This window comes from Centropristis striata, chromosome 9, assembly GCF_030273125.1.
Source record: "Centropristis striata isolate RG_2023a ecotype Rhode Island chromosome 9, C.striata_1.0, whole genome shotgun sequence".
Classification (NCBI taxonomy): Eukaryota; Metazoa; Chordata; class Actinopteri; order Perciformes; family Serranidae; genus Centropristis; species Centropristis striata.
In genome coordinates, this window is record NC_081525.1 from 34,928,775 (window position 1) to 34,950,200 (window position 21,426).

General features: G+C 37.6%; 1 protein-coding gene across 1 annotated transcript; it reads right to left on the reverse strand.

Moving 5' to 3' along the window:
• Positions 1-405: 405 nt before the first annotated feature.
• Positions 406-15,073, reverse strand: slc1a6 (solute carrier family 1 member 6). Its single transcript, XM_059341681.1, has 12 exons — positions 14,880-15,073; positions 14,679-14,768; positions 8,059-8,325; positions 7,830-7,967; positions 7,546-7,753; positions 7,283-7,325; positions 6,717-6,845; positions 6,366-6,550; positions 4,818-5,051; positions 4,517-4,711; positions 2,924-3,058; positions 406-2,648 (listed from the first exon to the last, which is right to left on the reverse strand). The coding sequence occupies exons 3-12, from the start codon at positions 8,279-8,281 to the stop codon at positions 2,450-2,452; spliced, it is 1,689 nt and encodes a 562-aa protein (XP_059197664.1). The 5' UTR covers positions 8,282-8,325; positions 14,679-14,768; positions 14,880-15,073; the 3' UTR covers positions 406-2,449.
• Positions 15,074-21,426: the final 6,353 nt, after the last annotated feature.

Sequence of the window (21,426 nt, forward strand, 5' to 3'; positions counted from 1 at the left end):
TGATCTCGCCGTGTCAGCGTGGGTTATCTCTGGGTCCTCTGACTTCCTCCCATGGTCAAAAGACATGCAGCTTTTTTATATGTGAATGATATATGTTATTATATTATATTATATGCTGACATTAGCATTTAGTTCAAAGCACTGCAGCCTCACAAAGCTGCCAGCATGGGAGTAAATGTGGAAAGTATTTTTCCTTTGAATGAAGAAAAAAGAAGCCGATTTGCAACATAAGGCACAGTTTTGACATTTAATCTTCATCATTTTTTGTATATTATTATATATAAATATATTTTAAAAAATTCTCACAATAAAATTGACCCATATGTGTCTCCAAGGAAAAAAGCTTCTGGACAGGGGAAAATCCTCCACCAGGGGTAGCCACAAACACAATAATCAGATTCACAGTTCAATTCCTGAGCCATTTATTTGTCACATTTTTTTTCATAAGCTGTCAATCAAAAATTAATTAACATCAAGCCTCAAAACTTAAGTCAAACCTCTTAATGAACATAAAAGTGACACACAGTCAGATGACAGGAGAAGGTTGATTACCTTTAACTTTCATAATTATACACTTATACCTTCCTCTAGAACAATCAACATCAAAAAGCATAAAGCATCTGTATATTAAATTCCTCACAGGATTCACGTTCTTCACAGTACCATTTCACAAAACAATAAAAACTAAATCCTTGCATGAATTATATATTATTCCAGTTAAAATATAACGATATTAAATATTGATAGCATGACTAATGAAGAAGAAAACTACTGTTTATACATTAGTATTCTAAAAAAAAAAAGTCAAATTACACATTCCAAGAAAAAAAAACTTTAAAATGGAAAAACGGTCAAAAAAAAGAAAATCCATCAACTTTAATGACTTGCAATAAAAAAAGAGAGATAAAGATCAAAAGGGTTGGTAGAGCAGATATTCCTGTGACATTATTGTGTCACAGTACAGTCCTTTACCCATGATTTCAAAGCAATAGCACCAAAGAAATACAGGAAATACACACCTATATAATATTCATAAGAATCCACTGAGTAAAAAACAATATACTAAGACACTAGAAAAATGTCAACATTAAAATAATAAGTAATAAACATACTCCTTCACATCATCATCCAGTGTTTAACAGTCAAGTATATTCAAAATTGTGTAATTAAATTGTGCAAGCAAACTTAAATAACATATGAAATATTCCAAACAATGATAAGACTGATGCATTTAAAATCTGCTGCTATGCTCCATTGAGTATTTCTGTGTGACGCACTGAAGAAGCTTCATATTTAGTCCTATTAGAGGTAGTTGTAATGAGAAAGTGTTTACAAAAGAAATAATAGTGTGAAGTCATGCAACAGAAATAGCCAAATTATACAGATATACATATTCACATGAGTGGAAATCCGCTGGTTTACTTTTACTTATGACGTGTGTCTACAACAATACTGTGTACTCTGACACTGCTGCTGGTGAGGAGTTTATGCTGCTTCACTGTATGGATCATAAACCACCTGATTTCATTAAAATACGTGAAATGGCAAACAACCTCTTAAAAGCATCACAGAAACAATGTCTATGGAAGTCCAATTAGCATCTGTGGGGTAAACACGAATTCCCAGATTCAACAGAAATCATTTTTAATCAGGGTAGGGAAAAGGTCAGGGTGGATGAATGGGTCAAAGAAGACTTTCATCCAGGAAATGGCTGTTTGTTTTTATCTTTTGTATGCAAGTTAGAGACAAACTTCCTTATAACCAAGTAGTTTTAATGCCTAAACCCTAAAGTTTTTTCCATGGTGGGGAAACATAATTTTAACACATTTTATGCCATCTTTGAAAACATGGTGAAGCTGAGGACTTTTTAAACAGCCGATCTGCTGCAGTTATGTGTAGGGACATGGATGTTCTGCGGTTGAGAAAAAGTAGGGCCGAGTGAAACGGCTGTGGATAGCAAAAAAAATCGGTGGACATTTGTGAATACAGTGTACACATAAGCGGTTAAACATGTTCAGGCTGGGCCTTTGTTTAGATGGTTAAAATGTTTTGTGACAGGTCCCGTCTGCAGTCTGTTTACTGCCTTTAGCGCGTCCGGTTCTCCAAACTGGGAGCACGCAGACCATCATCTACTGCACGTAATACATCAACTGTCTCATAACACCCCACTTCAAAATATACAAACTATCCCTTTAAATCTGTAGGCATTGGATATGTAATGTTTTCCTAAACCACATGGGTACTTATTTCGCCCTGGCTAGGGTTTGAATTTTCATGTGCCTCATTTGAAAGAAAGATGTGAGTTTTTATCTGTAACTGCAAAAATGATCTTTGAACCTCGAGCACTGGCTGAGTTGAACATTATTTTCTAAGACTGTTCCTGCCCCACTGCAAGCTAACCTTCTAGCTTAAATGCTTTTGATACATTTCCACCCTGAGGCTTTTGTCTTCACATTGACGTCTCACTCTTGCGGTGGTTGAGTGAATCGTTTTCATGACAGATAAGCTGGTAGGGCTTCTCATTCTCTTCGATTACAGAGTTGCGCACCTCTGCATCCTGACTCTGCAGTTCTCCACGGGAAAGGTGCTCCACGATGCCTGCCCCAAGCGAGTCTCCCAGCACGTTGGTGGTGGTCCTCAAGCGGTCCCTGAGGAGGAAAAGAATCAGATAAGTGACCGGAAAACAGTTGTACAGTGGAGACGTACAGACAGGAGAAAAAATATTGTGAATCTGCTACACAAACAGCTTTAAATGTATGCATGTGCCTAAACAGAGGCTTTCTAATGTGTCGCTCTGCATTATGTATCAATAACCTTTGTAGTGGTGGGACCTCTGAAGCTTTACAATGACATTTAGGCTGGCAGACAAGCAGAACAGCACTCAGACCAATCCCCATCAAGCTGACATTTAGTGGGAACTCACAAGAACCAATCCACGGCGATGATCAGTGTTATATCCTCTGTGGGCAGTCCCACCGATGTCAATACGATCACCATGGTAACCAGGCCAGCCTGAGGGATGCCTGCTGCTCCGATGCTGGCAGCAGTTGCTGTGATACTGAGTGGGCGGTGGGAGGGATAGAGAGGAGAGTGAAGACATTTAATAAAAGGGAAACAAACAAACAGCACATGTGCACTCCTGGTGGGAGTAGTAGAGTGATAAAACCACGAGGAATCTTAAAATTATCGAAGAGATGGTCACACTGTTATGTTTTCTGTAAACTGTGGAAAGTTGTGGATATGTTGTCAAAGATAGTAATCCTTATAATTAATCATTTACACATTAAAATGCTCTGTTAGTGAAAAGGCTGACCAGGTACATCATTGTGTAAATGATCATATATCAGTCCTTCTCTGGAGTGAGGTGGTAATAATAGTGTAGAGGTGGTGTATAAAGGAAATATGTAAGTATATGTATGTATAATGTATATACATGTTTCTGTTTGTGTATATATATCATATAGGAGTCTGCCGGTAAGTTTTTACTGACCATGCTGCTATAGTGCACAACAGGAATGACTTCTTAAAACCATATGTAAGTTAGTACTTTAATGCCCCGGGGTCTATCAATGAGGATTTTGAATGGTTAACACAAGCTTAAGAGATGTTGGTGTTTTTTTTGTTTAGCATAAAATACGTTAAACACTCCCACTTGAATTTTTAAGTTTTTAAATGTCCTTAAAAAGGCGGTAGCTAACAAGTGGCTAAATGAGACTACTGTGGCTGTCGGGGACAATAAATGTCATCACGCTGGACATGGACTGGTACTCACACTTGTCCGCCTTACAGCCGTTGTGTTCAGTGCTCTTGCAAAGATTATTAACCAATTTTTTAGGCTATGGTTTCACTAGCTTGTCAAAAGCTAGTGGTGAGGTGTAGTTCGTAATAGCATAACATTAGCTTTTTACTTCTGTGGGCTGCATCAACACTTCAAAATTAATTAAAAAAATGGTGTCCATTTGTGGATATTATCCTGCTGAACAAAACGAATCAGCATCAGAAACGTGTGTTTGCCACAGAGCTTGTTTTCTGAAATGATCCAAAATCAAATGCAAAAATCCCAAAGGCAAGTTCTCAATAGACCCCGTGGCGATGCTAACTTCCGGATTGGCCAGCAAAAATATGTAATTTCGTCTCCTTTCCATAGTATTAATAAAATGTACCACATTGTTTAAGTCTTGTTGAAATCATGAGCATGTATTACGTTATATATGTTATTCTAAAGACCCTTCTCGAAACAAGCATTGGAAAATCGCTTTTAAATCATGTGATATACTGACTCCCCCCTCTTACTCTGGCAAAACTCCCGGTGGTGTGGAGGAACTGATACTTTAAAAAGTTCTATACATATCACATCTGCAGTGAAATGTACTGCCTCCAGGAAATAGCTCTATACACTAGTTTTTGTACTTTGTACTGTGTGTTGGAATAAAAAGGATGACATTTGGGCAACCCTTGCCTCCAGCAATATTCATGTGGTGTAAAGTAAAAACTAACAAAACTAAAGTATAGTTACCTGATGGTGAGAATTTGCCCAAAGTTTAGGTCCATGTCATTGACTTGGGCAATAAAGATGGCTGCCACAGCCTCATAGAGGGCGGTACCATCCATGTTGATGGTGGCACCCACGGGGAGGACGAAACGTGTCACTCGTTTATCTACGCGGTTGTTCTCCTCCAGACAGCGGAAAGTGATGGGCAGGGTGGCAGAGCTGCAGCATGAAGGGGGAGAGACGTAGAGTCGTGACTTGGAATCGGTCAAACACTCACAACAATACAATACAGTACAGTCACAGCTAAACAGAGGATGAGATTCACCTGGATGAGGTTCCCAGAGCAGTGATGAGCGCCTGCAGCAGGCCACCAATAAAGCTGTAGGGATTCCTCCTGGTCACCAGGAAGTAGAGCAGTGGCAGGACAAAGAGGCCGTGGATGAGGAGACCCACAATGACTGACACAGTGTACATCCCCAGCTGGCTGCCCACCTCTGCCAGATTCTTCATCTCCACAATCTTTCCTGCAATCAGGAACAGGATGCCGACTGGAGCGTACCTGGGAGGTGACATGATAACGGACCACAAAGATAGACATGAAGACATATGTTAAGTTACTAAAGTGAGTTTATGTAACCAACTTAGGTCTTCAGAACAAAAACTATAAAACTGCTTTATGTGTTTCTGTGAAGCTACTAATTTACAGTTAATCATTACACACCATCTCCAGTAAAAATAAACATACACTTCCCCTTTTTTATTTTCCCCCTAAATATCAGCAGCCACTTGTTTATGTCCATTTGAATAATTTGACATATTCTATTTCAGAACAGGAAGCAACAAAACATAAAACAGCAATAATGTCCCCTATTCAGTGCCTATAGCCATGCAAGCATCATGAAGGAACAAATCACAGCCAAGTTATACCAATGATAGCTTTTTTTTTCAACAATAAGCAATAGGACAAAATACAACAATCAATGGTGGCACTCTTGATATAAATGTTAAAAATGCAGTGAAAAGTTAGTAAAATGGTGATGACACAACAACTATTGTGCTACAACTATATAAGTTTACATGGTTACAAAGTTCTTGTGAACATACCCAGGTCATTAAAATGTATCATATTTCATAATAGGAGAATCACAAGGAATGAACCTTCTAGACCAGGCCACATCCGGCCCGTTGGCTGCCCTCACCCGGCCCGCGTGAGGTTATCCAGAAATTAGAAATCAATACAATCGCAGTGCTTTTATTTTGAAGGTGGTTTACGTACCCACCTGCAAAGACTCGACTCTTTACTGATAGTAGAAGCATTTTTCATGCTTTATATCAACTTTATATGAAATACGACACACTCGTTATTATTTTCCGTTTGTTTTTAATTTTTACCGTTCTACCTGTTATATCCTGTCACTACCTTTCAAAAGCACCCGTTTCACACTGGACGGCGCCTTTTCAAAATAAAAGCATCACAACATTGTAAAACACCTAGAAAATGTACAAACATGAAAAAACAAGCTATATAATACAAAAACAACAATAGGAACCTTGCTAAAGGTCATTTACAGTTATAAATGGAAAAGTGATATAGTGATTGGAGTATTTACTACTTTTTAATGGTATATTTGATTTACTCCACATTAACAGTCTTATCATAACATATATTCTTATCAGTAGCAGCTCAAAACCAGATAATTTGCTGTATTTTATAAAGCGATTAAATTAACATTGAGCAGAGTTTAGTTCAGAGTTTTGGTCCGGCCCCCGCAACCTTCATGGTATTGGTCATGTGGCCCCTTGGGAAAATTAATTGCCCACCCATTCTAGACCAAACTCAAGAGCTTCTGTAGTACTCAGTGTCTTTACTGACCAGATGATGATGGCTACCAGCCTCATGATGGCTTCATTCAGGCAGTCAAAGAAGTCCCTGAGAGCCTGACCCTGCTGCTTCATGTTGCCAATGACCAGACCGAAGCACATGGAGAAAACCACCAGGCCAAGAGCGTTCACTCCATTAGAAGACCCTGATATAGGGATAGTCTCCACCACTGTCTCCTGCCATAGAACATGTTTTTGAGAAAACATTATATGAATTCCCGCTGAGATGCTTGACACAAAATGTAAGACTTGTGAGTAATAACTGAGTGGATAACGACAGGTTTTCATCATGTCCTGTGTCTTGTTTTCTCCACATGAGATGACGTCTGCCATCGCCACCCACCTGTATGGTGTGCAGCACCCTGCTGAGGTTCTCGCTCAGGTTAGACTCTGTCACGTTGAGAGTCTCGGTGAGGTTCAGAGTCACGGTCACGTTTCTCGTGTGCACAGTCTTCTTGTACACAGTTTTATACTGCATGAAGGAACAAACAGAAAGTATTATGTTTGGGTTTATCTGCCAGTGAAATATGGAGCAATAAATGTGATTTCTTTTTTTCCAAGAATAAAAAATAAAATGCCATTTTTTATTTTTTCCCAAATAAAAAATGGCACGACACAAAAATAACATGGATAAAAAACATGTAATAAAAATATTTAAATACAAAACAGGCAAAGATAGAATGAACATCCAAGTGAGACAGGTGAGTAAAAAAAGATAATTAAATAAAATCAAGTTTTATTTTATTTATTCACTTCATAGTGGGTTGAGTTGGATGATGGGAGTTATGTTAACACATGGAATAAATGTGTATGATTTTTCTAAAAATAAAAATTGTTAAAATTATAAAAAATATAATATATTACTATTCATGTGACTAGTTTAAGACTGATACTAAAAGACAGACTCACCTGCTTGAAACAAGCCTCAACCAGATTGGGAGGAAACATGTTCCTGAGATAAAAAGGATACGAAAAAGATCGTTATATTTGTGCTCATATTTAAAAAAAACGAATGGCCAGGCTGCTGCTAAGCTAAGCTAACTGGCTTACCATAATGTAAAAAAAGTACTTGACATTTGAAAAATGTAAACTTGTGACTCAAAACAGCTGCTTCAGTAACAACACCAGTATGTACCTTCATAAAAAAGCCAGTAGAGTTTCCAATCTGTTACCTGATGAGATCCAGGAAAGCATCAGCAGCCTGAACCGGCTCTATGTTTCCACTGTTGGCCACAGGACTGTCCCTGCTGCCTTTCCCCGGCCGGATGATCATCACGATGACGATGCCGATGAACACGGCAATCAGGGTGGTCACCATGTAGTAAACCACTGCACGTATACCCATCTTACCTGACGCTTTGCTGTCCAAGGAGGAAATACCTGAGAGAGAGAAAAATTTTATCTGAGAATGTTGTAAATTTGTTCTCAATGTGCTTGTGCGTGTTAAAAAGCCGACCTGTGACCAGACTGGAGACAATGAGAGGCAGCACCAGCATCTGGAGCATTCTCATTAGCAGCTCCCCTGGGAAGGCAAAGTACTTGATCTCCCTCAGGGACAGGTTGTGGGGGCGTAGAGCAAAGCCCAGGATTACACCTGCACAGACACACAAAAGCATAAATATACAAAAAGTCAAATAAAGTCTGCAGAGGAGACAAGAGTTTAACCTCCATTTGGTTTCACTCACCCAGAGCCACAGCGGCCACAGTGAACAGAACAAACAGGTTCCTCTTGAGGAAACCTTTGACGCTGTCCCGACTGATGGAGCTCATCCTCTCCTTCATGCTGCTGGCTCTCCTCTCCATGGCCCTGCGTAGGCGTCTCCTCAGGTCTCCTCTCTCAGGAAGGGGGGGTTTGTCTGTGTCCTCGTTTAGGAAAAGACTAGCACTGGTGGGGGGCTTCTCGTTCATAATCAGCTCCAGCACCTGGTCCAGGAGGCAGGTCTCGTGGGAAACTATGCAGAGAGCGGACGACATAGGGAGAAATAATCGGTCACATATTGTGTTTTTCTCAAGTGGAAATTTCGGCCCTATAGTGTATGCCTTAAATGGATGAGAAGAATGTCCACACACATTGATATTGTCCAACAGGCAGAAAGCATATGCTCCCAAACCAAAAGCAGATGATGGGAAATAACTCAAACGAAGCTGCTATGCTTGAAAGAATTAACCAACTTTTAAATGATTGCAAATCAAAACCAAGCCAAGCTGACTGTGACGAAATGAGATTACCGGTATTTTAATTTCATTTTAAAAATAATAAAAAAAATTCCATATCAAGGGGACACTGCAGGTGTAGCGGCTTGGTACTCTCTCTGGCGTTGTGTAATTTACAAAGACGACCAGTCAGTCGTTTATTTCGGACACTGGCACAGGAATTAATTGTACAGTCAGTCAGGTTTTTGCTCTCTCACACACACATGCACATCTGGAAAATATCAAATGAAAAGACAGTGCAGGTAAGCTAACTTGTGGCACTAGCCATTTTGTAAACAAAAATAAAATAAAAACACCGTCAACATTTTACGAAAAAGGACAGGCTCGACCGTAAGGGAGCTATATGTTTAAAAAAAACAACTTAAACCACCCTTTTTTTAGTGAAAATAAAGTAATTAATAAGGAAAAATGACGGAACTCATAGCACCTACCAGGGAGCCACGAAGGCCCGACTGTTGCTGCCCCCCAGGGCGCGTGACCCTAAACCACAGGGGTGCTGCGTTTATGACTATGGGACAAACAAGTCTGCGTGTTGAGAGATGAATTTTTATATGACAAGTGGAATCAAATTTCTTATTAACTCCGTTACACAGGCAAAAAGATCGTTTTTCATGTACTGGTCAATTTTGAGATTTTTTTCTTCTTTCACACTAGGTGTTTATTTTACCACACTGTGTACAATTCAACAAAAGTTTGCATTTTTAAACATCAAATTACAGACTTGTAATACAAAAAATGCCTTTTTGCAGAAGAATGAATACTTTTAGGAGTTTGAATAGAGAGAGATTTGTCTTCTTGTTCGTCCTCTCCAGCTGGATGAGCTAATGTAAACAGAGAAAATGTCAAACTTTAAATGACCTTGAAATCCTTTCTATAAGAAAGCTCCATGTGTACAGTAGTTCTGGTTCCCTAGTTGCACATCTAAAGCTATATTAACTGCCTTTTATGTACTATAATGAGTAAGTAAACATCAACTATTTGTTACTGCTATTTAAAAAAAATCCATTTAAGTAGAATGGAGCTGGAAGAACAGTTAAAAACATTGAGTTTCTGTGGTCTTACCGAGTTTCCTTCTGCTGAGCAGCACAACGCCGTCTGTTTGTAGCACGTGGCTGTTGGTCTCACTTCTCCTTATCTATCTAGGTTATTTATCTACATTTCCGCTGCAGACAGACCTGCCTTTAGGAACAATAGCATACAGCCGACCTCCTCATCTGGAAGTCCTTTACAATATGATCCAACACCTTTATACCTTTTCTCTTCCCTGGGGGATAAACATTCAAGCAAACAATCTCCAAAAGCTTTATCTATTCTGTTTGCATCATTCTTGCCCATTGATTTTCTTTTGTCCATTGTTCTGAGGTTTATCTATACATCCTACATACAATGTAAAAGAGCTATTGTTGAGAAGGTTGTAGGATGACGCAGGATAATCCAAAGCCATTATTTAACTTTGTGCCAGAAGCAGAATAATCACCCCTCACACAGCTTTGTCCACACCAACTGCTTTTTAGTGTGTGTGTGTGTGTGTGTGTGTGTGTGTGTATGTGTGTGTGTGTGTGTAACTGAAGCACAAGAGGAAACGTCTGATAAAATGTGAAAGCAGCCACAGTGTTTTACAACTAGTCTGAAGGACTCAAGAGAGCGCTGCTGATGCTATTTCACCACTCCTGAGTGCTGAATAGTTGAGAGTGGATGAAAAGGCGGATTAATTAAATCATGCTCTTCTCCATAGATGGTTTCTGCGGCTCTACATTAGCTTTGAAATGGACAACCACTTATGACAGCAAAATGAAATAGCATGCTCTGTGCATGCTCAGTGTCCCTGAGGCAAGTAAATAAGACAATGAATGAACAATGAAGCCTTAGTGAAGATAAACATCAGCTGACAAACTCAAAATTATCCATATTTTATAAACCGCTTTTAATCATCAAAATATGGGTTGCTTTTAACTAATTGCCACAAAATAACATGAATGGCTCCATGTTACTCTTAACAAACAAAATAAATGATCACAACTTTTGTTAAATTGTGGTTTTATTCAGATTTATAGCATCAATGTCATTATGTGCTTCACTTAAAAAAGAGTAATGGTTTCAAAACAGTATCCTGATTAAACTATAACATAAACCATCAACCATGTATGTTCCTCTGATCTTAGCTATAGTCAAAATAATTCATAATTGATGTTCTTTTTACCTAAAAAAAATAGGTATGGTTTCATGTTAATTAGGTTTATTGGCAAACTTGAGTTGAAACTTGAGTTGAAATGAAGTTGGCTAAAAAGCAGGAATAATTTATTCTTTATGCTTTATAAAAGTCAAACCAGAAGGACAACAATGGCCCGGACGACAGCAAGCCAATACAAAGGTAAAATTATTTTAACTTAAAGTTTACAGCCAGAACCTTCATCTAAATCACCTAAAACAATTACTGATCATCTTTCACTGGACAATATTTTAAGTAGAGTTAAAATGACAAAAAAAAACCCACAGATTTGTAAAACAAGTGTCATCGCCCCCACAACCTCAGGATTATGGCAGTGACCATAAACTGCCATCGGGCCAACAACTGTGATCTGCATGTAATTTAAAAATATTTACCGGTACACTGTAAAAAACGTCTGAAGATTTTACGGTGAAAAACTGCTAAACCATGACAGTAAAAGACCGTAAAATGATAAGTGGGTTAATTCAGTTTCAGTAACAATTAAACACTGTAAATGTATATATCAGCCAGAACAGTATTTTTACAGGTTTTAATGTAAAAAAAACAAAAAAAACATTACTCTATTACTGTAAAATACATTGGCACCGTGTTTGTAACAAAAAGCATCACTGTAATTTTTGCATTTATTTTTTGTAAAAATACTTTTTCACCATAACACCATATCTCTAACAGAAATATACTGTAATGTTTAATGGTAAAATCTTTAATTTATGCGGCATTTATAAAGTATTTTCTTGTCAATTATATGTCAAATCTTTTGATGGAAAAACCTTTTATTTATACAGTAAAAAATGGAATAAACAGTGAAATCAACAGTGTCAATATCTTTTTACCGTAATATTAGAAAAAAGTTGCACCGTATTTATTACGGTAACGTTCTGGAAACCACAGCTGCCGGTTTTTTACCGTAAAAACAACTGGGGTTTTTTTTTTTTTACAGTGTAGAGCACATACGACTAACGCCTGGGTTTGAATCTGGCCTGGAGCCCTTTTCTGCATGGTTCCCCTTTCACTCTGTATCTCTGCTACTGTCAATAAAGCTGAAAAATGGCCCAAAAAAAATTATTCACAACCTGAGTAGCCAGCTGCAGTTTTCACTGTTTGCTCACCGTATTACTGTTTTATTATGTAGGTCAGTGAGTTTTATTTGCGAATGCAGCAACATAACTTCCAGTCTGAAGCCACCAACTGTGGCTGTTGCTGCTCAGCGTTGCTCAGCGCTTCTCAGGGCTGAAGCAGCGCTCTTAGGTCTCACAACCCAAACATCCACCAATAACTGGAGCAATAAACACTTAAACATTAAGCTAAGCAAGGAAATGAGGGTCTATAAAGTTAATGGAGAACATTAATAGCCCTGAGACAGTTAGACAGGTATCAACAGCATTTATTACAATTAAATCTACAACCACTGCACTGAGCACATTTTAACTAACTCTCACTGCTGAGCTCATCGGTATTGTTGGTGGACGGGCATGCAGCACATTTCACACCTCAACAGAAAGTCACTTCAGACTGACATGCTAAAACATGTGAGGATGCAGTGACTTCATACAGACTTCTAATACTGTAATACAGTCTATCATACTGTTCTTTATCTGCAGCACACACAAAAAATCTAAAAAATCTCAGCAATAACTTATTTAGGGTTTTTTTTATGCATAAAGAAACAATAATTAAAAGGGTACACCTCATATGCTGGCATTACGGTCCTAAAATCTCACAAATCTCACAATAAAGTGGCAATTATCACTCAAAATACAGAGGTAGAAGAAGCTTCTGAGCTGTGCAGACTTCAATAAAGTGCTCGCTGGTTACTCACCACTCATGGTGTCAAACAGTCCGAGCAGAGTAAGGTAACTCTCTCAAACCTCTCGACTATAGACAGACAGTCAGGACGGTGTGTGGAGTGCCACAATGACGGGGCGTCTCACTGCTCTGCTCTCATAAGCAGACTGACATAAAAAGGCCTCTCATATGGCCTGACCTTCTCACACCTCCTCCTCCACACACACACACACACACACACGCACACTGGAGAGCCAACCTTTTGTTCATGACAAGTCCATCACAGTCAAATCTGGCCATCTACTTTCTGTCTCCTGGTATAACTCTGCACCTTCAACTAGTTTCTTTACACTCATCTACTTCACTAAACACCTGTTCATGTGATAGTCGGCTACACCAAACAACATGACATCATGATGTACTCAAAAAAACATCCAGGTCAATGGATAGATTAGTTTACTTATAGTGAGGAGTACTACTCAGCTGTATAATGTCCATTAAATAGAAGATTTAGGATTCAGCATTTTTGGAGCTTGACCGCCGACACTAACAGTTCGTTTATGAATGTGTATTAAGGGGCTAAATGCAGAGGCTCTAAAGGGTGACGTGCCTCTGCTGTTCTTTTTGTTTTTAATTGTCAACATGCACCAATGAAAATCTTACAGCAGTGCGGTAACTCAGATCTTATGCCCCATTTCAACTGCATCTTGTTTGGTTCTCCATTCCATGTTGTGGATATACCTTGTACTTTTCCTTTATACCAAACAAGAGGTGAATTTAAATCATGAGAGAAACGTCACTCGCGCAACACAGGACACTCTGCACAAACCTGCCATTTTTCAACAAAAAAAGCTACCATCAACAGCAACTACATTTTTTTTATTAACTCAGCACGGAATTGAAAAAATGTCAGCTCGCAAAACAACACCTACAGTACGGCGGAATGCAGTGCATTTGTTCCAAGTGCAGATGTTCCTGTTTGGTTGCATTGAAGATGATGTCATGCCAGTTTCACATGACGGCACTATGTCGGTCAGCTAAGAATGCCATGGATACTATCTGCAGTGGAAAATGAAATAGAGAAAATGACCTGGTACCAAGAGTGAGCTGAGTGGAGTCGAGGTGAGCTGTACCTTGCAGTGGAAACACAACATTATACAAACAGACATTTCAACAATTTCAAAAAGGCAGCAAGCAAACATAAAAGCAAACACACACACAAAAAAATCATAGATGGGTTTGACATGCAGCTTCTGAAAATGTAGCAAACACCACGTGGGGATTAAAACAACTGTGACTGGTTGCTAATTTTTCCCCTTTTTGAAATTTCTAAAGACAATGGAAATTGTTAAAAAAAACATTCAAGAAGACTCAAAAGAAGCATGAAGGAGCTGAGAGAAGCTTCAACTTCACGCAAATTATACCCTCAGATGCATGGAAGTGACAACTGGAGATGAGTAACTGGATCAGAAGCACTGAGACATTTTCCATTTAATTCAACTAGCCTACCTAAAAGTTGGGTTTTATTGGTACTCATAGGGAGTAAAAACAGCAACATGCACGCTGCTTAACACAATCTAAAAAATACAAAGCCCATTAAGATTATCAAGCAACACCATGGTATAGTGTTTCGCTAACAAGCTAAATAAGCGCTTTAAAGCAAATAAAAGCAAAAAAAAAAAAAAAAACTGTTGCAGGCAACTTCTCAATGATATAAATGAACAAATGACTGAGGTATCACTGAGAGAAACTATAAGAGATTTTTTAAAAGAAGAATATAAACATAAGAGGCAATTCTGTCAAATTACACCTACATATGTACATGTATTCATTGGAGGCGAGAAGCTGATGTGTGAACATTTAATATCTTAGATACTACTGCAATAATTTCAAACATTCACTTTTTAATCTACATCACACACAAGTCCCATAACTTTATGGAGGAGCAATACTAAATTATTGGAATATCCCTTTAATAGATAGATAGATAGATAGATAGATAGATAGATAGATAGATAGATAGATAGATAGATAGATAGATAGATAGATAGATAGAGAAGGAAAGAATGAAGATACCCTGCTTGTCTTCTGCCTTTAGTTGTGTCGAGTCGGCATGAGGAGACAGATCCTTCCGTCTTCACCTGGCTCTCCTCCTTGAAGAAGACGCTGCAAAACCAGGAGTTAAAACTTTACAATCTCCCTCACAACTTTCACTCAGACTTAGATGACTAATTAGCGACTACAAACACGACTAACGACAGATCAAATCTTACACACCTCTCTGTCAATCCAAGACGCTCCTCACTCACACCGTCATGTGGATGGTTATCTCTCTCTCTTCGCACCACGCAGCTGATAATGAACTGCTGTTGCCCACACACTGTAACTCCTCTCATCAATTTCACTGTTACAGTATCTGCCGTTTTACTATCAAGCGGCTTCGTCCATGCAGCCTCCGGCGGAGAGGTCTGCGTGGGAGGAGGAGAGGTTAAGGATCCTTCAGGAAGAAGAAAATAATAATAACAGATGAACCACCTGCTGAACGTCACCAACAATGTGTGAAATACGCCTCATAAACTGCTCTCTTAACACATTTTATGTTATGTGAGAATGTGAGAAAAGCAACTTTAAATAGCGTGATTAATTAGCTACATCTGCCATTTTGCTTATTAGACACCATGGAGGCTGCAGTGGGCTGTAAACACACTCACTCACTCACTGCTCTGATCCACTCTGGGGAACTCGTGTGTGTGTAACCCTTTGGCACCCAGCTGCCCAGCTTTTCCACTCTAACACCCACTCATCATGTTCACGTTCACAAAAGTTGCATTGATATGCATGAAGCCTGCAACAACCTGAAACAGCTGCACCATATTTGTGCTTTTTTTTTTTTTTTTAAATAACACATGCTACTGTGATTGCAGGTTACCTACAGGTGGGTCTGCACAAAACAGACAAAAAAGCAGAAAAGCTGTGGGCTGAATATCAACAGAAAATGTATGTCATTTTTTCCTCTAAATATTTTCAATAATTTGCATTTTCTTGTTCCAAAGCTTCATTGCAGTTGATTGATTGATTGATTGATTGATTGATTGATTGATTGATTGATTGTCTTTATTTCGAACATGCAAGCAAGTAAAAAAACAACAACAAAAAAACAAGTTTAAATATTAATAGATGAATAAATTAAAATTTTTTTAAAAAAAGCAAAAAAAATTGAGAAAACAGACACTTTCTGCAAGCTCGAAAGGGAGTAGGATGAAGTAAAGATTGAACTAAAACACAAGGCCCATTTAGAAGCTGTTCCAGAGCTTTCCATCAATATAATTTATGATCTTCCTCAGCAGGTAAAACTACCCAATCATCATGGAACAACAGATGATTGTGACCACTTCAAAAGATCAGCGTGTCGGATCCGGCCACGACGTTGCAGATTCACATCCAGACTTTTCTCATTTCAAGGTTGCAAACACTGACAATGTCTGATACCTACAGGCAAGTTACCTTTTAGCAACTGTATGGGAAGCACTGTACTTTCAAGGAACTGTATTGTAAACCCATCCACTGCATTATTAGATAATCAAAGCTAGGAGTACATGGTGGCTAGATGGTTGTTGTCAATGTTGAGTTACCCAAAAGTGACCTTTTCTCTAAGATTAAATATGTACTTTTGTTGTCGAATTCACAACATTAACCACCTGTTCCTCTGGTTTAAAATTGCAACGGTATAGGTGCGTCATAGTATAACACGTTGGGCTTTAGGCGGTGCAACATGGCAGGCTCCGTGGAAGAGGACCGGCTCATGTAGACATGAAGGGCCCATTGTCATTGTGAAATGTATTTTGCTTATGTTGCGAGGTAATTTTTTTTCCTCCTTTCCTCCCCTCATGTTGTGCTGTATTTCTCTCTCTTCATACTCTGTCTTCCTGTCCTGTTTACCTCTGTCATACTGTTTGTTGGTGTTTTATATGTTTGGACAGGCTGATGGCTTTTGTAAAGCACTTTGAGTTGCATTTATATGTATGAAAAGCGCTATATAAATAAAGTTTGATTGATTGATTGATTGTCAACCTTTCCACAAAGTAAGGTATGGTTGTATTGTTTGGGACAATTGTATGATTTTGCCCTGATCCTGCAAATAAAAAATAATTTCGCAACCTGCACTAGAACTCCATGAGCTGAAAATATGTCAAAATACAATTGCAATTTTCAGAACTGCTACTAAATGGATCCTGTGTTGAGATTAAGCCAACTTAATTGCAGTTGTTTGATACCTACCCTTTGTGAAACCTTAAATCCCACAATGTTTTTAATGGCTACATCACTTGGCAATATTTCAAATCTTTGGGAAATTAAAGTTCTGTGAGTTTAAAGAATGCTTTGTTTGAAATCCAATAACAGCATCACACGGATCGCACATTCACTGCAAACATTCAGCAAGCCGTTTTGTTGCACCTAACATGCAGATGAATCTGAGGCGGTGGACTTCCCTCTGGTTCCAATCTGGTGGAGGACAAAAGTGATGGGAGCAGATTGCATCGCCATGGCAACACAATTACGCTGCCATAACGTGGGAGGCAAGGATCATGTATGATCCACGGTTAGATAGCGTAATTATTCACCCGCCTGCAGGGAGGAACATTTATCTTTGTGTTATCTTCTGCATTCTTCTAGTCCAACATATCTACCATTTAATTTAGTCTGCAGTGCAGTTTATAAATGGTTTAGTAAGTGTGTAAATTAACACATTAAATATTTTTAAATAGATTATGATTAGTTAAATCTGTTTGAGGACCATGGCAACAAAATTATTAACCATCATTTGTCAGAGCTGATTAAATTAGAACACAGTTCCTCCTGTAACTGGCTGAGATGTTTGTGCAACCACTTTATTGTCTCATAACACTGTATAATAGTATTATGGTGCCCAGGCAAGTGGAATGGAGCATGCTTCCCCCCTGTCCCTGGAGCAAAAATAACAGGCAGGCAGACACACGCACACACACGGTTTGCCTCATCAATTATTTCTCAAAGGGGGGATATTAGCTCAGCGTTGCCCTAAATCGACCCTCTCTCATGATGTGACACAGGTGTTATTTTAAGACTAAGAAAAACCCATTACGCAGCAAATTCAGCTCAGCTATGTTTGTGCTTCGGAAAACACAAAATTCTCCTGTAGCACATAGCATTATACACTTTCTGCCACTACAAAACTAATGTCGGTAAAACTTCACATGATTTATTGCATTAAAAAAAAAGCAAGAATTCACGAACCATGAGGTATGTACAAGAATTAATGGTATCATCAGTTAATGCAACAAGTATCTTAATCATTATGACTTCTGAGTTATTAATGATGCTCGTGTCTTCTTCGTAGGCCAAAAAACTGACCAGCTAAAGCTGTGTGTTGTAATCATGATTAACTGAGCAGAGTACTTTTTTCATGACTTCATCATGCTTGTTGCTCTTTGTATCCATAAGGCCAGGTTTAATTCGGTTAGTCTGAATCATTTTCAGTTGATTTGGTTCCATGAAGCTCGAACTCAGACTACCAAACTTAAATTCACTTTATAAAACAGGCCACTGGTCCGTCCGTAGCTGTGATAAATAACATATGATAACGGTGTATGGTAACATATGATAAAAAAGGAAATTAAATCAACATTTTTAACTCTGTATGTATCACATAATAGCTTAAAGCTTACAAACCATGTGAGATAAGTCATTCACAATAATTACTGAAACTGTCCTGATAATTCAAAGACAACAAAGTAACAATTTCAAATTATACCTCTCTTAAGAGAGCAATAACATTATTTTAAATAAATATATAGAAAATTGCTCACAGTCTCACAATAGTTACAATAGTAAGATGTTAATAATGTTAAATCACAGTATAAGGTCACAAAGATGATTAATAAGCAACAAATGGTTTATACACCACCATTAATAATGCTATTTATCAGTTAATAAGATATGAACATCATCAATAATGTTTAAAACTGTGATGATTGAGATACCTTGGATTTACTAACCATATTATTCATCACATCACATTACAGATAATTCATGAGCATGCGTTAAGTCATGATGGAATTCATAATATTTAATGTTCCCTTACCATAAAGTGTTACGCTAATAACTAACTTTATCTATACAATCACAAATTTCAGTTGCCATAATGACAGTTCCTATAGCTTTTTAGGAGTAAAATTCAAGCACTTTCAAGCTTCCTAAACCAAACATTTCCAGATTCTCAAAGCCTTTATCCTCAAATCTAAATTGTTACCATAAATTTAATTGCGAAAAATTAAGTTTACAGAATTCATTTATACCCACAGCAATAAATGTATATCAACACTTTCTTTATTTTACCAGCTGTTCATATTAACTTTGGTTTCGGGTTTTGATCTTGATCATTGAATGTTTGCTCATTTGCAGCATAAAGAATCAGCAGAGGACTTATCTATGAATGATAAGTGATGAGTGAAACTTTAATGGAGTCAAAGATGTTCATAGTTTGCAACATATGAGTGATTGCTTAGATTCAACACCAGATGATGTTGAAATCAAGCTTTTTTCAAGGAGTATATTCATATTGAAGCATATTCCTAATATTGAAAACATACTGGTCTTCATACAAAGTTTCAAGACTTTGTATGAACCCTGTCATTAGACAGACTATAATGAAAGAAAATGAATAGCAGTTGGGTAACTCTCATAGCCACAGATTCGAAGCAAGTGGAAATGTATTTAATTTGCTTGTTTTTCAGTTCTAACTGGAGTTGATAGAAGCGAAAAAATGAGGGGAAAGTGCTTTTAAAAGCAAGAAAAGCTCAAAACAAAATGAACTGGTGCAGCACATTAAAATCAATCTTTCTGACAAGCTTTTTAAATAGCACTTGCTTTCACAAAATCTTTCTTCTAAGTTTGGAGCACTATGGGCTGTTTTTTTCTCCGAGTCCTTAGTTCAAAGGCGGGTGATTGGTTCCAGGCTCACATATTTAAGAGATGAAAGTAAAGAGAGCTCTCTGTATCAAAATGCCTCGGCTGACACAGAAAGGTCAGGGAATAGATTCTTTGCTTTGAAATGTCAGCTGATTACTTTATAACATGTGACATGAAGGTATTTGAAGGGTCTGTACAAAAAAAAAAAAGACTTTGCAGAGTGGGGAGGAAGGGGGTAAAAATAGACTCACAGTGTTTTTATATTGGTGCAATAACATGAAGAGAGTCAAGCTGGGAAAGGCTGACTTGTTGCATATTCATACGCATATTATCCTGCAGCTGAAATAGTATTCTTCCATCCATACCAGCAAGTTTTTATATAATCTGCTCCACCTTAACTAAAGTCCTTGGTAAGTTTAGCTTGTGTGTGGAAAATCTGGCTTTGCTGTGTGGGGTGATGAGGGAACTATCAGCTCAAATTGTGTGATACAAACTTAATTTGAACTTTCAGCTGAAATGGACGACCCTTTTATACTCCATTATTCTGTTTTATCACTTTATTAAATAACCACAAGACAACTGCTGGTTGTAGAATCACTTATTTGTTCACTTTTATGCAAGAAAATCCATAATTTCCACCACAACAGCCATGTTTTAAACTGATGGGAACATGTAATTACTTATTTTGACTTATTTTGACCAAAACTAGCATCCGGTTCTTGAAGGTATTTTATTTTTGGAGTAATGGATGCACAAGATACCATGATTACATATTTTGTTTGTTTGCTGAGCTGTGAATAATTTTACTTTTTTTCTGTATAATTCAGATGTATATGAATGGACATTTTGTTTAAATGAAAACAATACAAAAGGTAGAGGCATGTTTTGTTTTCAGTCTTTTATATCTGAGAAACATTCATATAATAAACTGTATACAATCAAATGCAAAACTTTTAGGCTCCACTGGAAGTTTACATGTACAAAATCTGACATTATTCATACAAGAAAAACTGCAATGTGTCTTTTTGTCTTTCACATCGTACATTTCTAAATTTATCACTGTGATTAAATTGTATTGGGGTCAGGAATCCAAAGGGGGCCGCAAGATAATATAAGGAAAATAAAAAAATCTGTATTTCTAGTTTTTTTCTTTGCCTTTTCCTGTGAAATACCAGATACTTTCACCTCATTAGGATCCTTGAAATGATCCAAGAAGAAAAACAAAACAAAAAAGAAACCGTTTATAATTTGTGTTGATACTGAGGCCAAAATCAGTGATGAGTATTACTAGTAGATATGGAATCATTTCAAAAGGCCAAAAAGTTTGTGAACCAGCACTGTAAAGCATCAAAAGGTTAATCCCAAAATGGTTTATTGTAAAAGTGCAATATTTTGACTCATCAAAACACATTATGACAGATATTTTCAGCAGACTGTACCTTTAACATTCATTTATTATCATTGGCATAATGTAGACTCCCCATGCATTTTGCCGTTTTTTTACAGTGGATATTTCATTTTGGAATGAAAACTTATTCAGACACTTGATTAGTAGATAAGGTTACTAATACTATAAAAATCAAATGGTTTGTATTAAACACATACAAAATATATTATATATACCACTAGCATTACAATAAAAGAGCCAGTAAGATCACCCAAGGTTATGAGATTAGTATTCAAATGGTTTTGTTCAGCACAGTAACATTTCAAAGTCAAAATATTGTTTATAATTAGTACAAAATCACTCTTAATTACTCTGTAATTAGGGCTGGGTATCAGTACTTTTAAAAAGGTATCGAGTGAATAAACCAGTACTAAGTAGTGTCAAAACTTCTGCATTTGATCCTTTTTGTGGCCAGAAAATTACTATCTG